The sequence below is a fragment of the Clarias gariepinus genome, chromosome 3 (assembly GCF_024256425.1).
Source record: "Clarias gariepinus isolate MV-2021 ecotype Netherlands chromosome 3, CGAR_prim_01v2, whole genome shotgun sequence".
NCBI classification, from domain to species: Eukaryota; Metazoa; Chordata; class Actinopteri; order Siluriformes; family Clariidae; genus Clarias; species Clarias gariepinus.
Genome location: NC_071102.1, coordinates 3321732 through 3342978, shown reverse-complemented (window position 1 = coordinate 3342978; position 21247 = coordinate 3321732). Strand labels below are relative to the sequence as shown.

At 38.6% G+C, this 21247-nt stretch overlaps 1 protein-coding gene across 2 annotated transcripts in view; it reads left to right on the top strand.

Annotated features, from left to right (window-relative positions):
- The window catches only part of fam189a1 (family with sequence similarity 189 member A1), a 150031-nt gene that overhangs the window by 111250 nt on the left and 17534 nt on the right, over positions 1-21247 (top strand). For both annotated transcript variants that reach the window (XM_053491609.1, XM_053491610.1), the window contains exons 4-5: positions 8822-8953; positions 18622-18729. In XM_053491609.1, coding sequence (XP_053347584.1) covers positions 8822-8953; positions 18622-18729 — 240 coding nt within the window. The remainder of the gene's footprint in view (positions 1-8821; positions 8954-18621; positions 18730-21247) is intronic.

Sequence of the window (21247 nt, the reverse complement as noted above, 5' to 3'; positions counted from 1 at the left end):
CGAGCGCTGATCCTCACGTCTCCTCGTCCTCGTAACTGAGCGTCCTGTTCGGGACCACGTACACACAGCTCATGTTCGGCCAGGCTTTCTGTCACTGACTACACCTATTGTTTTTGATTGATTTATTTTATTTTAAATAATTATACCAGAGGTGTCAAGTAACGAAATACAAACACTTCGTTACCTTACTTAAGTAGAAATTTTGGGTGTCTATACATTACTGGAGTAATTATTGTTTAGCCGACTTTTTACTTCTACTCCTTACATTTTAAAAATAGCCTCGTTACTCCTATTTTATTTCAGCTTGTCATTCAAAAAACAAACAAACAAAAAAAAAACATCCGGATAAATCGCGCCATCCGGATGAAGCGAATTTGTTTGTGGTTGAATGAGAAGTATAAACACACCATTCCGACACCCTATTGGTTGGTACGCGATCCATCGCACCTGCACATGACGTCACGTCTCACACTCCAGCAAGGACGTTTGAATAAAATAGCATTTTTCAGTTGATAAGGTTGTGATAAGTAGACGAAGATGTCCGTGATAGAGACTCAGTATATAGGTCCGTGGCACAGCCTAAGCTTTTATCCTTAATGCTTTTTCCCCTCACGTTACTTTTACTTTTATACTTTAAGTAGTTTTAAAACCAGTACTTTTATACTTTTACTTGAGTTGATACTTCAACTTCTAAAGAAGTCTTTTTAAACCCTAGTATCTATACTTCTACCCAAGTAATGCATGTGAATACTTTTGACACCACTAAAGTTTGGGCGACGCCCACTCGAATATAATTAACAGTCTAAATTTTTGTTACAATAGCGATACTAAGATTTGGTTCTAATATTAATACAGGTAGTGATGCTGTTTTACACTTACACCGTTAGCATTACAGTACATGTGTACTAGTTAGCTAATTAGCTAGCACTATGGTACTATTTGAATAATACAGGATGATTCACTCGAAAGAGGCCCCGAATATTCTCTAATAACTCTCGCTATGATGAAGCAATCTAAACCAAAAACCGACACTACAACCCTTGACGTATGTGTAATCGATTGTATTACATGCGATGCCGGAATTAATCTCTGTTTACTGCCAGACACATTTCGACGCGGCGCTCCATGTTCCTCTGAACCAGTGACAGTATCTGACTCTTTTCTCCATTTGACTTGCTTCGAGTCCCTGAGAGATGGAGACACGAGACACGGTGTAGTTCTCTGACATGAGGAATACTGTAAGACGCCCTAGTCTTCTGTGACGTTTTTCGGAAGTCGTGAGAAGTGACCAACAGTCCCGTCGTTTATACAGTTTACCGTACCGTCCTCTGAATAACACTCTCTGTGGTGAACGTCAGGAACAGCAGCTTATTACTGTTCACCACCGTCCTGATGAGAAGTCGAGTGACTGAGTGATGGAGTACGGCATCAAACAGCACGATGGCTGTCACATGGTGCGCACTGTATGTTTATTTGTCCAGATTGCTTCGTCCTAGCGAGAGTTATTACAGAATATTCGGGGCCTCTTTCGAGTGAATCACCCTGTATTACACATATTACAGTTTAACAAAATTATTTAAAAAAATATATAAAAAACATTCACTTTCTCTGTCTCTCTCTCTGTCCCTCTGTCTCTCTCTCTCTCCGTCCCTCTGTCTCTCTCTATGTCTCTCTCAGTCTTTCTCTGTCTCTCCCTGTCCCCCTGTCTCTCTCCCTCTTAGTTCAGTTCAGTTCAGAGGAACTTTATTGGCATGAATGTTAACAAAAGTATTACATTGTTGCCAAAGCCATTAGAAAACATTAATTACATTCATTTTAATTTATAAACCTAAACAGTATAAACATTATAAACATATTAGATATAAAAGAATATCATATTAGGTAGAGATAAACAAAACAACCCCCCACCCCCAATTTTTTAAATAAATAAATAAAATTATATATATATATATAATTAAAAATATATATCTAACATAACAACAACTATTTAAACAGTAGTGATATACAATTATTATTTAGTTAGTTAGGAACATTCAGGTTACGCTGTGTCTCACTGTCTCTCAGCCTCTCACACTCGGACACAAATTTTGCAGTGAGGGGAGCAGTGCGGCCTTCTCCTAAAATTATTCTCATTTTTTCACCTTCTGTTAATTTGGAAAAATTTGGGATTTTGTGCGCGATGATCTCAGTGAAGGTGTTCCTTATATGTTGATATTTTTGGCAGTGAAGAGGAAGTGCAGCTCCGTCTCGACCTCACCGCTCGTACACTCGCTCTCTCTTCGTCCCTCTCTCTCTCCCTCTCTCTCTCTCTCTCTATGTCTCTCTCTCTCTTCATGTCTAACACACACATTGTGACCATTTTAACGTGTAACTTTAACATGAAGACGGCGGCTGATCTCGTCCGCTTGGTAATTTTATGAATATGATGATTTTGTCAGTTATAATATCTAATGACATCAATCCAGAAGTGATGAGAACATTGTGTGTGTGTGTGTGTGTGTGTGTGTGTGGGTGTGTGTGTGTGTGTGTGTGTGTAAAGGACAGCTACACTTTTGTTTGCCTTTTATTTTCTCGCTGGAGTTTTCTACTGTTTCACGGAAAATGCAAATAAAACATCCTCAATATTTTATAGCTTTGGCTCCATTCACATTCAAAAACCTCATGTTCCGTGTGTGTGTGTGTGTGTGTGTGTGTGTGTCTCTCTCTCTGTATCTGTGTCTTTCTCTGTCTGTTAGTCTGTCTCTTTCTAGATGTCTCTCTGTCTCTCTCTCAATCTATCAGTCTGTCTCCCTCTCTTTGTCTCTTTTTCTCTCTGTCTTCCTGTCTTTTTCTCTCTCAGTCTGTCTGTATGCTCTGTTTCTCTCTCTCTGTTTCTCTCTCTCTGTCTGTCTGTCACCCTCTGTCCATATGCTTCTCTCTTCGTCTGTCTTCCCCTCTCCGTCTCTCTCTCTCTCTCTCTTTCTGTCTCTTTCTCTGTCCATCTCTCTTTATTATGTATGTCTGACTTCCTTTCTCTGTCCGTTTCTCTCTTTTTAGTCCCCATCTCGCTCTCTCTCTGTCTCTCTCTCTGTCTCACATTCTGTCCTATGTGCTGTGGAAGAATAAACACATCACATATAAATATATAAATAACCTCATTGTCATCACACACACACACACACACACACACACACACAGGTGAAAAACACTCGTTACGCCCTGGTATACGCCGCCTCGTCTCCATCCGCAGCCTGGACGTGGTCGATTTACTGATGTGACGCCTTTGGACTGAACTCCTGCAGACTCCACTGTAATAATATCTCCAGGACTAAAACACAAAACTTTCTGTCCTTAATTATGTGTTTATTATATTTATATACTTTCATTTAAAAAATAAATCAATAAAACATATTGTAGTGCTCCAGAGTATTGATGGAACATGTTAAAGTGTTTACTACAGGAATATTAGTTCTGTGCACTACAGAATATTATCACCTTAACTTTACACTTTTCATAAATCTAAATGCCGAGTCAAAAGAAGGTGACAGGAAAGCGTAGAACAGGAACCGTTTTGACATTTAATGGGTGTTTTTTTTTTCTTTGTGTCTTTTGAAAAAGATGATCGGACTATCGAATGTCATTAAGCTTGATGAATAACGCAGCCGTGCAGTCAGGTGCGGCTCATTTCGGAAATGACATTATTCTAACGGGGACATTCGAGGGAGGGTGAAAACGCCGTGCCCGAGCGGCGTCCATTCCTGTACAAAACCACAATGGATTAGAGAAAGCCATTCGGATCCTGGCGGGCGGCGCCGATGAATGCCACACTGAGTCCGTGTCCCCTTTATTGTGTCCTCTGGGATTATTGTAGCTGCAGACACAGCACGAGCACCAGCCTGGGGTTTTAGGTGACGTCCATGTAACCAAGACCAGACACAGGGGTTTATACTGTACACAGTGCTGCTGAATTCTCCATTCTGATTGGTCGGAGCGTGTCAGTCTAACAGCAGTGCAAGTTTATATTAATAAGCTTATTATGTAAATAGTGCTGAAGTTTTTTGGATTGCAAGTTTTTTGTTATTTTTTGTTAAAGGTCCCATATTGAACTTTTTTTTACTTTAACAAAAGGTCTCAGAGGTCCTCTAAATGTGTGTGTGTGTGTGTGTGTGTGTGAACGCTCCAACTGAAATACCCCCTATATTTTTTTTTATATCTCAAAATCTGTTTTACTCCACTTTCAAATGCACAATTTCAGTGTCTATGTAAATGAGCTACTGCTAAGCCACGCCCACCCAGAGATAAGCAGGGCTGACCAACAAGCCAAGGGAGGGGCTTTTCTTATATTAGGTCACATTAGCTGGATTTTTTATTTTTTAATTTTTTTTTAACATTTAACATTTTTTTTAACAAAATTTAACATTTTTATTTTTATATAGTGTTTAGAACTTTTTTTAAAATTCAACTCTTTTAATGATCTTAGGTGTCATTTAGTTGGCCAATTTAGATTTCACATGAAAAGGCATAAACCTGAAAAAGTGTTTTATTCTAAAATGCAAAGTTGTTAAGATGAATTTGACCTGGTTACGGACACTACAGATTTTTTTGCGTTCCTTGATTTTGCACGAAATGCTTTAATTTAAGCACCAATGTTTACAGTTCAACACTCATAAAGAATTATGAATAATTTGCATTTGTATAATTTGCACCTTTAAAGAGAGACAGTATAACGTTGACAAACGTCCATATTTGAAGCACATATTAAATCATCTCTCCAAAACTGAAGTTGGCAAGTTGAAATTTTCAGGGAAGCAAGATCGGTCACTTCCATGCTGTATTAACTCCAGAAAGGGGGTTTTATTTCCCACACACCTGTTCACACCTGTTTAGGGCTGCAACAACTAATCGATAAAATCGATAATTATCGATAATGAAATTCGTTGTCAACGAATGCCGTTATCGATTAGTTGGGCTGCTCACGTCACTGAGGCGCGCGACCATAAGATGCACAAATACACACAGATACACAGCCGCTCGCGCAATGGAGGTTACAGAAAAAAGCGCGCGCCCCGAGTCCTTCAAGGTATGGGAGTGATTTACATTAAACGTCCTCTAAAAAGACGGTAACCTGCACGCTATGCAAGACCGAGCTTTCATGGCATGTCATGCACGAACACTTAAAGAGAAAACATGTTGGTGTTACGGATAGCGAAACGTCAGCAGGGTCGGTAAAAACTGTATCTCTCTATCGTGTAAAAGTTGAAGTGCTTTAAGTTTAAACTGTTTGCTAACTTCGGGACAGTCGCGCTAGATCTGTTCACGTGCTACTCGCTAGCATCACATTGCACAATCACCGCATGAGCAATAGTGATTAGTTAAATGACGCTATTTTAGATTAATTAATTTAAACGGTGCGAATAACAGTAGAATATTACTTTTAGTGATTGTTGTGGTTTTCAGCGAATGCAAATAACAGTATATTTGTGGCTATTAACAATGTTTGAGAGAAATGGTAATATTGTGTATCTGGAATGAATTTTAGATCTTTAAGTCCATCTCAAAAAAAATTGGAGCAGAAACAAAGGTGTTGCGTTTATATTTTAGTTGAGTGTGTATATATATTTATACTGTATATATTATATACTACATTTAATTTAAGGTTTAAAATGTCAAAATTAAAGATTATTGAACTCTTTATATGGCTTTTGCATTTTTTAAAGTTTATTTTTATACATAAATAATACCCTGATTTTTTTTTTTAAATATATAGTTATAAGCAAAATATCAAATTAAAGAAGCGGTTAGGTCTTATCCGATTAATCGATTAATCGAAAACATAATCGCCCAACTAATCGATTATCAAAATAATCGTTAGTTGCAGCCCTACACCTGTTTATGTTGTAAACATACACCTGTATGTATAACATTTAAAAAACTAAAAATAAATAAATCAGCACCAATACTGTATTTTGGCCGTCTGGAGACCCATCTAAAATTCTAATCATACTGTAGGTCCCCTTTAATGGAAGGAGTCTCCAGTGTCTGAATAAATATCTACAGCTGTTATAACATAAGTGAGATCAGGAACTAACAGGTCCACGATACTGTAGGTCATATAATCAGAAATGCATAACATGCAGAAAAATAGGAAAAATAATCAACTCGAGTGTTGTTACAGAAACACGGCTCAATCATTTTCTCATTAAAGCTCGTCCTAGAAAGAAACTCTTCATCAGAGCAGACTGGTTTTCTGTCTTTTTTCTCGTTAAGTGGTTAACGGGGCAAGCGGTTAAAAGGCTAATCACATTAGCGGAGCCACTTTAAAAAATAATAAAAGCACTGTTCGTTCCTGCGGTCTCAAACATCTTAAACCTCTCCAAATCCCTAATCACTGTGCGTACCGCCGGATTTCTTTCCTTTTGATAATTAATTATCCCGTGGCCTCCGTTTCACCGCGCGCTAATTATGCGGCGGATTTCTTTGTCTGTTCGAATGTCTGTTTTCACAAACACAATTAAACGCTCGAGCTGCTCGCGGGTTTCAGATCCGGAGCGGAGGTGAGACGGAGGGAAACGTTTCCAAATCTGCCTCCAGGTGATAATAAGAATAATAATGGATTTTACCTGAAATAAATAAATAAATAAATAAATTAATTAATAAATTAATAAATCCCAGATTTGGTACGTGGGCTCAGAGGCATCTCAACTCAGGCACTTTAGAAGCTTCCTCAGTCTGTTCTGTCTGAAGGACGGGTATGAAGTTGGGTTGTGATGTCAGTAAGTAACGTCCACAGCGTTGGACTTGGACATGTTTCCAGATGTGTCCAGATTTAAAAAAAAAAAAAAGTCTGGAAGCAAAATATAAAGGAATGAGTTGATGCTCAAGGCTTTTGCACGGTATGGTCCATCTCAGCATCTCTGTCATCTCCTCTGCTGTTGGAGGAAACTAACTAACAGTGAGCCGATGTGATGAAATGGAGCATGTTCGCTTCCTGAAGCTGATTATTTGCTTACAGGAGCATGTCCTGGCTTATGTTTTATATAGGACAGCATCTTTTCTTCCTTTTTATCATTTGTTTTTTTTAAAGCATGACACGTTGAACACTATACGCAAATCTCCACGAAACAGTTCGGTTCCTCTCGTCACTTTATACACGATCGCAGCTATACAACATCATTCCATTGAAGTTAACACAGCAACAAAAACAACATAGATAATGTTAGAGCTCTGTCTAAAAGGTGACGCTTTCCCTTCGGTTGGTACTGATTGACACTGGAGACTCCTTCCATGATTGTTAATTAAACATTTCCGTACAGAAATCTTAATCAGCATTAATACTCTATAATCATACGTCACATCTGGTTGTCTTTACCTGCTGTTACAGTTGCATAGCTGTTTATACAGTACTGTAGGCGTGTACATGAGTTTTGGTTTCATTATTCTGTAAATGTCTTTATGAGGATGAATAATGTTTAATGTCTCTTTTATTTTGCCAGCTTCACGGCTCGATAATGAAGAAAACCAGACATGAATAAATGTAATTTTACTTTAGGGAAATGCAATTATTATTTTTTATTGACTAGACCTCTGCGTAATTTTATTTCCTTTCCAGAAACGTCCTCTCTGACATTGAATCGTTCTAGAAAATGTCCTCTCACTCCTGTGGATTTATCGATGAGTATTTTGTTTTGCCCCGGGATGATGATAACACAGCAGTGCATGAGAGAGAGAATATACTGTACTGTATCGTCTGCTTTATTATTTTATTATGTCTCTTTTCAGGTTTATGGCAGTTCAGTGTGAAATATGTAAACAGGAGATAAATCTCACACTCAGCACATTTGGATATTTACATTTGAACCCATTTTACATATAAATAATGATTTTAATGCTCGTGCGACAACTAATAAATATGTTAGATCTATGAAAACTCAACCACTATGCATGATGGGAGCATCGCTTCACGGGCTTCCCTTCTCACCCTGACACGCCCATCTCTCTGGAATAGGGTCAGTCTGGTCACATGACCGTGTCATGCGTAATAGTCATCAGGTGGCCAAATTCCTGCTTTAAACACTACACCGCAGTGTCGTTAGGTTACGCAAGTGAAGTAAAAGTACTGATGTTTGTTGTACTTTTGAGAAGAGTAAAAGTAAAAAGTTTGCTCTAAGACTACACAGGTACCTGTCACCCCTGTTCACACCTTTATATATAACTAATAAATTAATATACTGTAAAAGTACGGCTCGCTGGTGTTCTTAAGTCGGGAATGTCTGTATGTCTTTGGACCGTGGGAGGAAACCGGAGAACCCGGAGGAAACCCACCGAGGCACAGGGAGAACATGCAAACTCCATGCACTCCGAGGCGGGAATCGAACCCGGACCCTGGGGGCCACCGTGCCATCATTAACAGAAATTAGCGCTTGTTATTTCTCCTCTAGGGTCCATCGCTGTCATTTCCCATTTTTTTCCCCCGTATTTCTCATTGTGAGCTCTTCCTCTCGCCGCTGTCTCCTCCTCCGGGACTCGGGCATCGTCTGGCATATTAATGAAGGCGTTTGCTCAGCTCAATTAACCCTCGCTCGTAGGGTTCACGTTGTGTTTTTATAATCTGGGTCAAACGGAGGCGCGTGATTCTTCAGTAAAACTGTTCAATTCTGTTCAACCTGCAAGTTCATCTGTGTCAAAGACTCGTGTTACGGTTTAGTTTTTGTTTTCGGAATACGTACACGCAGGTGGGTGACGGATGCCATCAGTGTGTTTATGTGAGCGTGTTTATGATGCCAGCTTCGCAGACAGGTCTGACAGTGACGTGACGGTGTGTGTTTGTGTGTCTCCCTGGCAGATAAAGTTCGACAGTGACGGCGTGTGTGTTTGCTGTGCGCTCCAGCACCAGAGCTCCAGCTGCAACAATCTGGGAGAGACGCTCAAACTCAACCCCCTGAAGGACTGCAACACCATACGCCTGCGTCTAAAGGTGTGTGTGTGTGTGTGTGTGTGTGTGACAGAGACAGCTGTTTTCCTGATGTATGGCTAGAAATTATTTAGCTCCATTATCCCTATTATCCACTCAGAAATTCATCCGAGCCAGACGTTTAAGAGCGCCGCGCCAGAAACGAGCGATTTGAAATAAACGATGAGGGAGAGTAATCTACCATGCAGAATATCGACTCAAAGAAAGGGACGTTTAGATGAGTCCAATTCAGTCATGTGACGGGGAATTTTTTATTTCATAGGCAGCCGAGAGAGGTTTATGGATATTATGTGACAAAGCTGAAATGTTTCGCTTCGTAAAAACTAATCCGTTAAATGAATAAACAACATTTAGGAGCAAAACAAATCCTTTTAATTGGAGAGGAGAAGAAAGAAAATCTTATTTATACAGTAAGGAATAAAACACTTGGGAGTGTGCTGCTGTAGAAAACTAATCAGTGATGATGCTTATTTAATCTGACTTCATTTCTAATCACTAATCAAACCAAAATCATTCATCATTCAACTTCATGTTCTTCTATAAATATATTATATTTAGATCTGAAATCGAGAAAATCAGACTTGGAAATGGTTCATTAGTGAGTACAGTATAATGGATCACAGTGACACATATCTGGGAAAAAAAATGTCTGGAATATGTCCTGTCCCATCAGGGTGGAAGAGAAACTCCATAGATGTGATAACCTGGTGGTTCAGTACATTCAGGTTGTCAGCTGACTTCATTTTATTGCCCCATAACGTTGCTGAGTCTCGACCTGAGTAACTGATCAACCCCAGATCATAACACTGTCTCCAGAGGCTTGTATTCAATTCAATTCAATTCAATTTTATTTATATAGCGCTTTTAACAATGGTCATTGTCTCAAAGCAGCTTCACAAAAAAAAAAACAATTAAAGATTTTTTTTTTTTTTCTAGAAAAGAAAAGAAAAGAAAATATTTGGAAGTGTGTATGTGTGAGAAAAATGTGTCTAGATAATAATGAAATGAATGAATGATGAATGAAATGTCTCTGATGAGCAAGCCAAGGGTGACGGCGACAGTGGCAAGGAAAAACTCCCTGAGATGGCAATAGGAAGAAACCTCGAGAGGAACCAGACTCAACAGGGAACCCATCCTCATCTGGGTGATAACAGATAGAAATAACATCACGTGTGTTGTGCAGGTGAAAGTTCAATATAACAGAAGTTGTGTAGATTCAGTTCAGCAGTAGGTGCAGAGGGCAGATGGGGTCAGATCACTGGAAGCACAGGAGCAGGATGTGTAGCTCCAGCCATCATAAAGCAGAATCTAGCTGGAGCAGGTCCTTCTCAAGATGCCTTAGAAACCTCGCAGGGTTGGCCTTTGTCTACTAAAGCTGGTACAATCTCCAGATGCCTCGGGATGGGTAGAAAAATACAGAACAGATGGAGAGAATTAGCGTAGTTGCCATTCAGGATAGGTGTACTGGAGTATGAGGTTATGGGATGAGTTACGCGAATGCCAGATTAAAGAGATTAAAGAAATTAAAGAGATACGGTTTCCCAATTTTTTTAATTGGGAAACCGTGTCTGCTCCCCGAACACTGTCTGGAAGGCTATTCCAAAGCTTTGGAGCCAAATATGAAAATGCCCTGCCCCCTTTTGTAGATTTTAAAATTCTGGGAATTACCAGAAGTCCGGAGTTTTGTGATCTTAAGGGACGTGGTGGATTATAGCGTATCAGAAGACTGGTTAGGTATGTGGGAGCTAAACCATTTAAAGCCTTGTATGTAAGTAATACTATTTTGTAATTAATTTTAAATTGAACAAGTAGCCAGTGCAGGGATGATCATATAGGTCATTGTACAGTGGACACTATGCATGATCGCTTCATGTCCTTCCTTTCTCACCCTGACACGCCCATCACTCTGGAATAGGGTCAATCTGGACTCATCAGATCACATGACCTTTTTCCCATCACACCAAAGTCTAATCTTACTGTCACTCATCTCCATTCAACCAAGCTCCAGTCATTTTAAATCTCCTTTCTTCTTTTCTTTGCTTGATTCGGCCCAATAAATGAACTTTTCTGTAATGGTGACTTTTTTTCCCCTTTTATTTTGTCACCAGTCTGTATTTGTGTATTTTCTGTAGAATCGACGTCCTTATGATGATACACTAAGTAAATGGGTTAGCTTTAATGGTAATGTCTCTTTTAGAGGATGAGAGAAATGCCAATAGCAGCGTCTCAGACAGAAAATTGCTTTATGTTTTCAGTTTACAAGAGCAGGAGCTTTCTTTTATGGCTGCAATTTAAAAAATGAGAAGAATGACTTTGGGTTTTAGAGTAAATATATAATGACTGAGCTAAAGATTTGTTTTTTTTTTTGCTTTGTAAATGTATCTATTATTTTTCATTGAAGATGTCGTCATATTAATGTACGTTGTAGACACACAATACCTATTTGTAATTAATGCAATATTTTAATTACATTAAAAAAATCCATGTAGTCAGTGAATCCTTACTATTACATATAAAAAGAATCACAATAATAATTTCTCAGTACGTCTTGTAAATTATTTCAATAATTTAATTACAAGTTATACATATTTCTAAAGCATATTTTTTTTAATGCCATCGGTTTTTGTTTCAAAAAATATTTAATATTTTGCTTCAATAGTGTGAAATTTCCACAGTAGCAGCCACAGGTGTCCATGTTACCAGGGTAACACATAGAAGAAAGTGCCATGATGGAATGGCCTGTCTGATTCAGGTCTGAAACACTGGCCTCCCAGGAACTCCTTTAATAGCGCAAACATGTGGAAATGTCTTGGAGCGAGGTCAGAACTGTACGGGGAATGCCGCGATATTTCCCAGCTGAGTTGCTGTAATGTGCGAGTGGTGTTGGTGAATGATTGCGTCTAGAGTTCACACAGACAGATGCGTCTTTTCCGGAAGGTGGTGGACAAGTTATCCGAGGATCAGGCGTTCCTTTTACTGAATGTTTACAGAAACGATTGCAGTGGGCTGTGCACCGCCTCAGCCAGGATCACAGACGCGCTGTACAGCCTTCTTTAAAACGTTTGCACCGTTCAAATTTTTGTACTGTGATTGAAGTTTCAGTTAAAAAGTCCCGGTTTGACTTGAACGCCCCTTGTGTAACGGAAAAATATAAAAAATGGCATAATGTTAGAGATTTTCCAGATTTTCATATTGGTGAAAATGTTTAGGCGAAACGTTTTTAGGCGAAAAAAATGTTGAGGCGAAACGCCCCCATGTCTGTACCACCTTGGGTCAGCGTTCCGTCTCCTTTAATTGCCTGAAAGCCTCCTCTACACGCAGCTAGCTAATCGCTCACACATAAATATTAATGTTTCTCGTTATGGGTTTTTTTTTTATGTTCGGCCATATGGCTTCAGAACATGAGGAATTATCGAGGAGCGATCTTCCCTGTCGTTGTAAATCGACCCCTCGGGGCGGCTCTGGGGTGATCGCATCCCGCCAGAGCGGAGTTAGAGCCGAGCAACACGCCTTCTTTACATCAGTATGCGAGTTCAGGCGTCTCTGAGGAAAGAATCAGGCCAAGACAAACGCACGTCTCCGAGACAGATGTCTCCACTCACAGTAACAATCACACAGCGAGGAGACGCCCTCTCACAGGAGTGTGTGTACCGTCAACACACACTCATACACGTTTTACAGATTCTGGTACATCACTGAAAGAGAACGCACAAAGGAATTATGGGAAATTGCTGTGGGAATGTAAAAGGCTCCGAGTGTGTTTCTGCGAGTGTGTGTGTGTGTATGTGTGTGTGTGTGTGTGATTATAATAACACAGGCAGTGTGCTCCCTCAGGCTGAAATGAATACACTTAACCTAGAAGCACACTTAATTTCTTTCTGTGTCTCTTTTTTTTTTTTATAGATAGCAACCAACTGTTAGTTTCATAAATATTGGCGCCTTTCAGAAGAACAGGCAAAAAAAAAAATCTATAATATACCTGTTTATGCTTAGATAATATAAATAAAAACTCTTTAGGTATGTATACAGCAAATAGCAAGCAGTGTGCAAATGATATTTTAAAAATATATGCACTAAAAATTATATTACATTTAAGTTCCAGGTTCACAGAATCAAAAGAATTTTTTTTATTTACTTGCTAACATGGTGCTAATTTTTTTTTTTTAGCAGTAAATAATAAATTAAAGATATAATATAAAAATATCCAGAAAATATTCACATCCTCTGCTTTTATTTTCAACCCAATATCTGAAATATATCTAAAATTAGACCTGAAAAAATTTAGTTTCACCTGTTAACTAAGCCTTTTGTGAAATGTTCAGTGTTTTTCATCAATAAAATTATTAATTTATGAATTATTGATAATTTTTTTTACTTATTTATTTTTCATTTAATTCATTTATTCAGGTAGTTCCCAACTTACAAACATTTGAGTTTCGATTTTCCGCAGATACGTACAGATCACAGTTCTAAAAACATTCATAGATGCGAACAAATCACTGAAGTAGCTCACATATATTGTACCAAAAACTCATAGTTAGACACGTCAGTGCACCAGATCCCAATATTTACAATTATATACAATATTTTTAGTGTGTGAGTAGATCTATAAAAGTTCAGTATATTATACGTGTGCATGTGTGGGGAAAAAAAGTGGAAAACAGCTCTGAGACAAAATGGCTTCCAGGATTCCCCTCGCGATTTAAAGGCTTAGAGACAACACTGTGAGATTCATTTCCCTAGACGCAGTTACGGTTTTTGGCCACATGAACCTAGTGGATTGCTATGCTTTACATTGTATATTCGTGTCAAAGGCATAAGCGACTCTTGACTTATGAACAAATCCGACTTACGAACATGCTCCTGAAACAGAACTTGTTTGTAAGTAGAAAACTATGTGAGACTAGAAAAATAAATTAAGATTGATGACATGGAGAAGAGCTTTGTTTTTTATTTTATTGAAAACAGTGACCTGTTTCACTTTTTATCATCAACATCATAACAAATTTTCTCCTGGTTCTTTCAGGGCAAAGCCATGTGATCTATGTTCTAGAGTCCAGCCTTTAGACCTTTACTGAAAGAAACACTAGCACCTCCTTAATCATTTCAGAAAGTCATTTCCTCTGTTATTAGCATTTTACATCACTCCTCTCTCTGTTGAAATGAGGATATGATTATCAGGTTTAATTTATTGAGTTAGTGAGATAACTAGCTCAGTTGGAACGGAGGCTTTGGAGTGCATTAACAACAGCTTGTTGGACAGAGACACCATGGAACCCAGCTCGTGCCAACAGTGACAGCTTTGCCTCATGTTTGACCTCACAAGTGTAAATTCCGTCACACGCACATACACACACACGCACATACACACACACACACATAGCTTTCCCCATGCCTGTGAACTACTCCAATCATGTAATCCACTCAGTACTCCAGCAGCTCGTGACCGGAGACACCACTGAGCTGATACACAGTGCTGGGTCTGTACCAGGGAATAAATCTAATTAAATCTGATTAAATCAATTTAAAAATGGCCTGGATATCATAGAAAACATATCAGATCTTGCTTCATGAACAAACCCCAAACATCTGAAATAGATTTTGAAAAGAAATGTGTTTTACAGAACTAGAAATGTTTACAGATGAAGAGACTTGATGGTTCTTTTTTCTATAAATAATTCTATTATATCTTTATTTATATTATTTAGATTGTTTTTATTAAACATAAATTATGTTTGGACAACATCAATAACAGAAGACCAAAAATATCTCAAAATGAACCCAAAACAATCAAGATCAGAAACCCTAGAGATACATTTTCTCTATATTTTTTCTCTGTCTGTGTTTGTAGGACACGAGGTCACCGTGGTTCACACACGTTTCTAGCTGATGGACCACATGCGCTACTCGTCCGTTATCCACATTTTCTGTAACCCCTTGTCCTCCACCCAATCTTTGTGATGTACAGTGGCTCACAATAGAAATTATCTTTCTTTACTGAAGATGTTTGGTTAGAGAGCATGGGGCAGCTTGATTCCAGCCCCAGGAAATGAGTCTAGTGTTGACCACTAGGCGGAATAACAACAATGTGTTTCGACACACATAAATAAACAAATAAATCGTTTTGTGGCATGGAAACAAATAAATTTTTTATTATAAAAATTGCTGATCTGTTTAAAGCTATTCATCGTTAGCTATTCATCACTCAGCTTCTGAATGAGATTAATATTTAGTTTTTAAGTCATAAAACAATCTTTAATACCATTTAACCTTCTTTCACCAGACAGACTATTTTGTGGGAAATTACTGTTTCAAAAAGCCTTTTAACTTTCTTTACAGCTTTGTACTCAATAAGAAGAATGTTTCAGGACCCATGTAGCCCAACGAAAACGCTTTTGGTGAAACATTCATTAAATGTAAATGTGAAAATTGGAAAAACAAAATATGTCATTCTTGCGAGACATGGACATATTTTTACACAGCCCACGTCACCATCATCACATGTGCATGTCTTTATGTTATGGGTCGTATTAAAGCACCATCATTCGGATTTTGACCAAAACCACACCTTGGGATTCTACTGTTGCCCGAGTCAGAACGCAGTTAACCAACAACAGCCACGAGCATCGATGAATGTCATCTTATTAGACATGAGGCTGAATATCAGCTGGTAAATCACTAAATATGGTCACGTATTATTTTTCCCACTGAGAAACAATAAACACCCCAGTGTGGCCCCAGTCTCCTGCTTTATCTGCATGAAATTAAAAAGGAAGGAGGTGTTAATGTAGGGTTAATGTACCTGAACCCTTTTAAAGCTGTCCATCCTTTTAATGTATGTCGCAAGATGGAAAAGGGTTCCTTCTTCATAATCCACAGATTCTTCTTCTTCTTCTTCTTCTACTTATATAAGAGAGTGCAAATACAAATATAAAAGTTTTTGCCATGTCACAAATATTGAAAACCCAAAGTCCACTGCAGAAGATATGAAAAAATGGAAACTTTATATATGGAAAAAAATAAATAAAAAGTTGATATGAAAAAAATATTTTTTTCAAAAGTTGAATGAAAATCATTATTGCCGTATAAGATATAAAGATATGGAAAAACTGCACGTAAAAAATTTAACATAAACAATATATACAGGTGCATATTACCCAATTATAATATCACTAAAAAGTAAAACTCGTGTTATATAGATTTATTACACACAGACTGATTTATTTCAAATGTTCATTTCAAAATTCAAATTCAAATGTTATTAGTCACATACAGTATACAGTCATACACACTACGATATGAAGGGAAATGCTTATACGACTGCTGATGACCTCAAGATTTAAACAGAAAGTTTCAATGTGACAAATAGGAGAAATTACAAATTAGAAATATAAGAAATATGTAAATAAATTTTAGATGTAAAGGCCTCTTTTTTAACATACATAATGTATAAGCAATACAGAATATGAAAATAAACTAGTGGAATAAAGTAGTAGAATAAAACATAGAAATATAAAAAATATATAATACAAATATAAAAATAATAATAAAATGTAATATAGAAAAGTTGAAGTGTAGTGTAATGTAGTGTAGTGCAGTGTAGTACTGTATCCAGTTATGGCAAATAATAAGCGGATGTGTAGAATATTGTGCAAGGTTGCAGTTCAAAGTTCATACTGTAGTACACTGGTGAGCAAAATGTGCAAATTTTAATAATTATGGTTTACAGCTAAAATCTCAGAAAATTCAAATATTTTGAAAAAGTTCAATATTGAAGACTCGTGGTGTCACACTTAAATCAGCTAATTACCATAAGTAAAACACCTTTATTTAGCACATGTAGCTCTCTAGCTGCAGGGACTGGAGCTGTTTGCCTACATTGGACATTTCCTATCCCTTATACCCTCATCGTTGCAATGTTTTATGTCTTGTGATTACATGTTTTTATGTGCTCGTTGCTGAGGTATTTTTTACCCCTGATCGCACACTGCCCTTTTCGAAGGACAGTCTGGTAGGGGATTTTTTACCCTCGTTATCCTAATGTATCTTATTCCTTATTTTCTATGATGGCGCCGGTTAGGTGGCTACCGTCGCAACTCTGTGGTCGCACAAAATCATTTCACTGCATATTGTACTCTGTATGATTGTGTATGTGACAAATAAAATTTGAATTTGAATTTAAATATTTCATTAACACAGTTAATTGCATAATAATAGAGATAGAGAGAAAAATCAATTCAATGATATATTGCGATTTTATTTATTTTTATTTTTTTGGCCATACGTGTATCACCACATGGACTCTGAACCCGATTTTTTTTTAAATACATTTTTAATTTACATACTTTTGCATTTGAGATGGTAAAATGTCGCTGTTCCTCTTGAGTCCTCCAGGTGGCGCACATTAAACTTTTCACACTTGGGCAGGCAGCGTAGCATCCGGTGTGGTAGGAGCATATAATAAAAAGAAAAAATATAAAATCGTGATATTTATAAAGTCATGATACCCCCCCCCCCCCCCCCCGTCTCCTCCCTACTTAATACCGATAATTGTATAACAGACATTCCCCCATCCCCCCAACCCAAAGCCCCCCCCACCAACACCATCACGCTACGTGCTAGTGTCTTTATTTTGGCTTGACACGTTTGTTTCATTTTTTTCCCCCTCTGTTATTTTCTCCAGATGTTCAACCGTTACAAGGGGCACTGAAGCTGTTCTGGGGACTCGCTCGCCCTCACTAACACACTGTGTTATTTTTATTCTTTAATTTGTCACCCACAGGTCTGTATCGATGATGGAAATGTTTTGTTAAAAGCAATAGGGAGTCGAGTTTGTTCTTTGTGACCTCTATATCCACCATAAATCATCTGATATCCTGTACGGCCACCCCTGCTTTCAGTCCACTTAGGTCCATCAGAGCAGCTCAAAAGTGCAAGTGCCGGTGTCTGCTGAAATAAATCGTGTTTCCCGCCGCGAATTCCCGGGCTCTTGTTGTTTTGACAGGACTAAAGCAGTGATACGTGGCATTATGTCACAATATTTGGTGTACTTTACGGGAAGCCGGGGTGACGTTAAGCCGCTCTAATGGCCGCTGTTGGAGATTGCGTGACTCGGGGACTGTACACACATCACAGCCTGCGCTTTTTGAGATCTTTACATGTCTGTTAAGTGATTTTATCTTCGTAAAGTGACATGTCTGAGACATAGAGCGTCGAGGGAATGCCGCGCATTTATTTTCTCTGGCTAACAGTAACTCTGGAGATGTTAGGCTTGTGTGTCACGTATTAAAACGACGGCATTGATATGAATCTGCGCTACTGTCAGAGCTGCGGCTGTAGGAAATTAAATAGCGCTTTCTGTTAAATCAATCAGATTCGAGAATTCAGCAGTGCTATAGTGGATAGTAAAGATCTTAGAAAAAGGTATAAGATATAAGTCAGTTTTTTCTGTAGTTTAACACCACTATTATTAAAAAATACAGTCATGCTAGTCGAAAAGCCGTTTGCAACATTTCTAGCTAATAAGATTTATTCACCTCTGTCACTGTAGATGCTAATGTTAGCAATCAGACGCTTAATAGTGAGCAGAAACCTGGATGAAAACCAATGATTTGCTTTTTTGGTATAATGATTTTGACTTCAGACCCCCCCCCCCCTCTCTCTCTCTACAGGAGCTGTTGTTTACAGTATGTGCATTAAATGTCATCTCCACCATCGTGTGCGCTCTTGCTACGGCCATGTGCTGCATGCAGATGGTCTCTACTGATATACTGCAGATGGTAAGTATACAGTATATATATGTGTGTATATATATATATGTGTGTGTGTGTGTGTGCGCGTGCATGAATGTGAAACAGTCCTGCCCTTAAGCATGTCCCATTGTATCATGGAGGATAGATGGGGGGAGTTAAGAGGGATAAAATGTGCCAGCTATAATAAATTTGAGTGGAAATACAACAGAGGGTCATTAGAATGAATCATGGCCGAGAGCGTATCATTTACAACGAGCACATATTCAAGCACTCAGGCTGATCCCTTGTGACACTGCTTTCTCTCGTACTGCATTGCACTTTCACAGATTTACACTACGATCCGTTTGGTTACACTTTTTTTTTTTTTTTTTAACCAAGAAAGCGATCAAGTCAAAGCAGGACTTTAGAATAACACAACACAGTTATGACTCCTTTTATTTCTCGATTTATAATCCCCTGCTTTCACTAATGTGACAACTGCCTGTCTGTTTTACTTCTAAAACACTGGCCTCCCTAGAACTCCTTCAATCAGACGCACCTTTTCCTTCTGCACATTGACGATGAGTTATCCAGCGATTCTGATGGACCGGGCGTTCCTCTCGCTAAATGTTCACGATGCTCACGACTGCAGTGGGCTCCAAACCACCTCGGCCAGGATCACAGACCAACATCCTTCTTTAAAACGTTTGCGCTTTTTGGATGTGAAGGATTTCATCACCGTACTGTGCTCGAAGTCTTCTGTAAATTTTGATCGCTTTTGCACATTCATCACAAGTCCCGGTTTGATTTGAACGCCCCTGGTAGTATAAAGGAGTAGAAATACATTTCCGTAAATTACCTAAGAATGTTTTTTTCCTGCGTCTAGAAATACATCTCTGAATTTATTCTCAGTCTGTTTCAGGTTAGCACACTACAATACATATTCCCTTTCTGATTAGCCGGTTGCTTAGCTGGTGTGCTAACTAGCTTGTTTGCTAACAAACCCTAAATCTAAAAACCAGCATCCTGAAACCCGCTCACATGATCTTATCATCATTATCATCGTTCTTTTCAAAATCTAAATACGGAACCAAAGCGAGATTTGTTCTGGTTTAAAGGACTCGATGGGAGTCGTTCAGGGATGAAAGCAGGAATTCCAGGCGGTCGAGGGACCAGGGATCTCTGAGTGACCTTAATATTTAAGAGGTCCTTAAGTCCTACTTTTATGTGTGAGGAAATAAAGTGACGAGGATATAAAGTTTTAATATTGCATATAAATAAGATCTGAGGGTTTATGGCCAATGCTGTAAATCGTGAGAATGAGATGAATGGCTGTGTGTGTGCGTGTGTGTGTGTGCGTGCGTGCGTGTGTGTGTGTGTGTGTGAGATATTAGCATGCTTGTGGTTCCTGTACGGATCACTGGAGCAGGAGGAGGATTAGTCTCGTCTCATGGTGCATGCTGGCAATACAAAGGAATCACCAAACTCTCTCTCACACACATGCACACTACACACACAAATGCACTCTACACACACACATGCACACTACACACACACCCATGCACACTGCACAAAAACTGTTTAAGCCATGAAAAAACAGGACAGTCGGTCTGATTGCTCTCCTGTGTGAACGCAAGCGTATTGCAACACTTTACACCTACATAACCCTTTTATAACGCTCTGATTAACTAAACTATTAACCTTCATTAGTTGTATATATTTTGTAAATATTGTTTTCTTTGTTGGTTTCGGTCCACCGTTTTGTTTAGTTTGTTTGTATAATACACTTTTGGTTTTTGCTAATTGGTCGTCGTGTTTTCGTTCTCGCAGGTTTTTAAAACATCGCAGCCACTAAGATAACGATCTCTCGTTTTATTTCAATTAATCTGATTGTTACACTGTGACAATTTATAACAACAAACTGGTTTTAGCTGGTTTTCCATCTAATATCGCTGCTAGTCGTAAAATTATCAAGATTTAAGGCAAAGAAATGCATGTTTTTGTATCACAACTGGAGTAATCAGATTGTCTAGTGCTCAGATTGAGAAAGTTTTAATGTTTGGAATTAAAACATTATTGAAGTTTTTTATTTATTTATTTTTTATTTATATAGCGCTTTTAACAATGGTCATTGTCTCAAAGCAGCTTCACAAAAATAAAAGAAATTTTAAAAAACAAAAAAGAATTTTGAAAAAATATGTCTAAAAAATAATGAGAAGAATGAATGAATGATGCATGAAATGTCTCTGATGAGAGCCGAGGGTGACGGCGATAGTGGCAAGGAAAAACTCCCTGCAGTGGTGAAGTGCTCGTCCTATCATCCGGAGATCGCGAGTTCGATTCCCGGGTGATGCTGTAACCTCTCGCAGCCGGAGGTCCAGAGAGAGCTGATTGGCCGAGCTCTCTCAGGGGGGAGGGATGAGAGGTACTCGCGCTCCCACATTAATTACGGCTCTACAGCCAATCAGGGGCGTCTGTGAGCTCGTGCACGCGGAGGGAGCGGCTAACGCTTTCCTCCGAGTGTGTTACTCCGCCCCCAGTGGTGTGTGAGCAAGCAGTTTGAAAA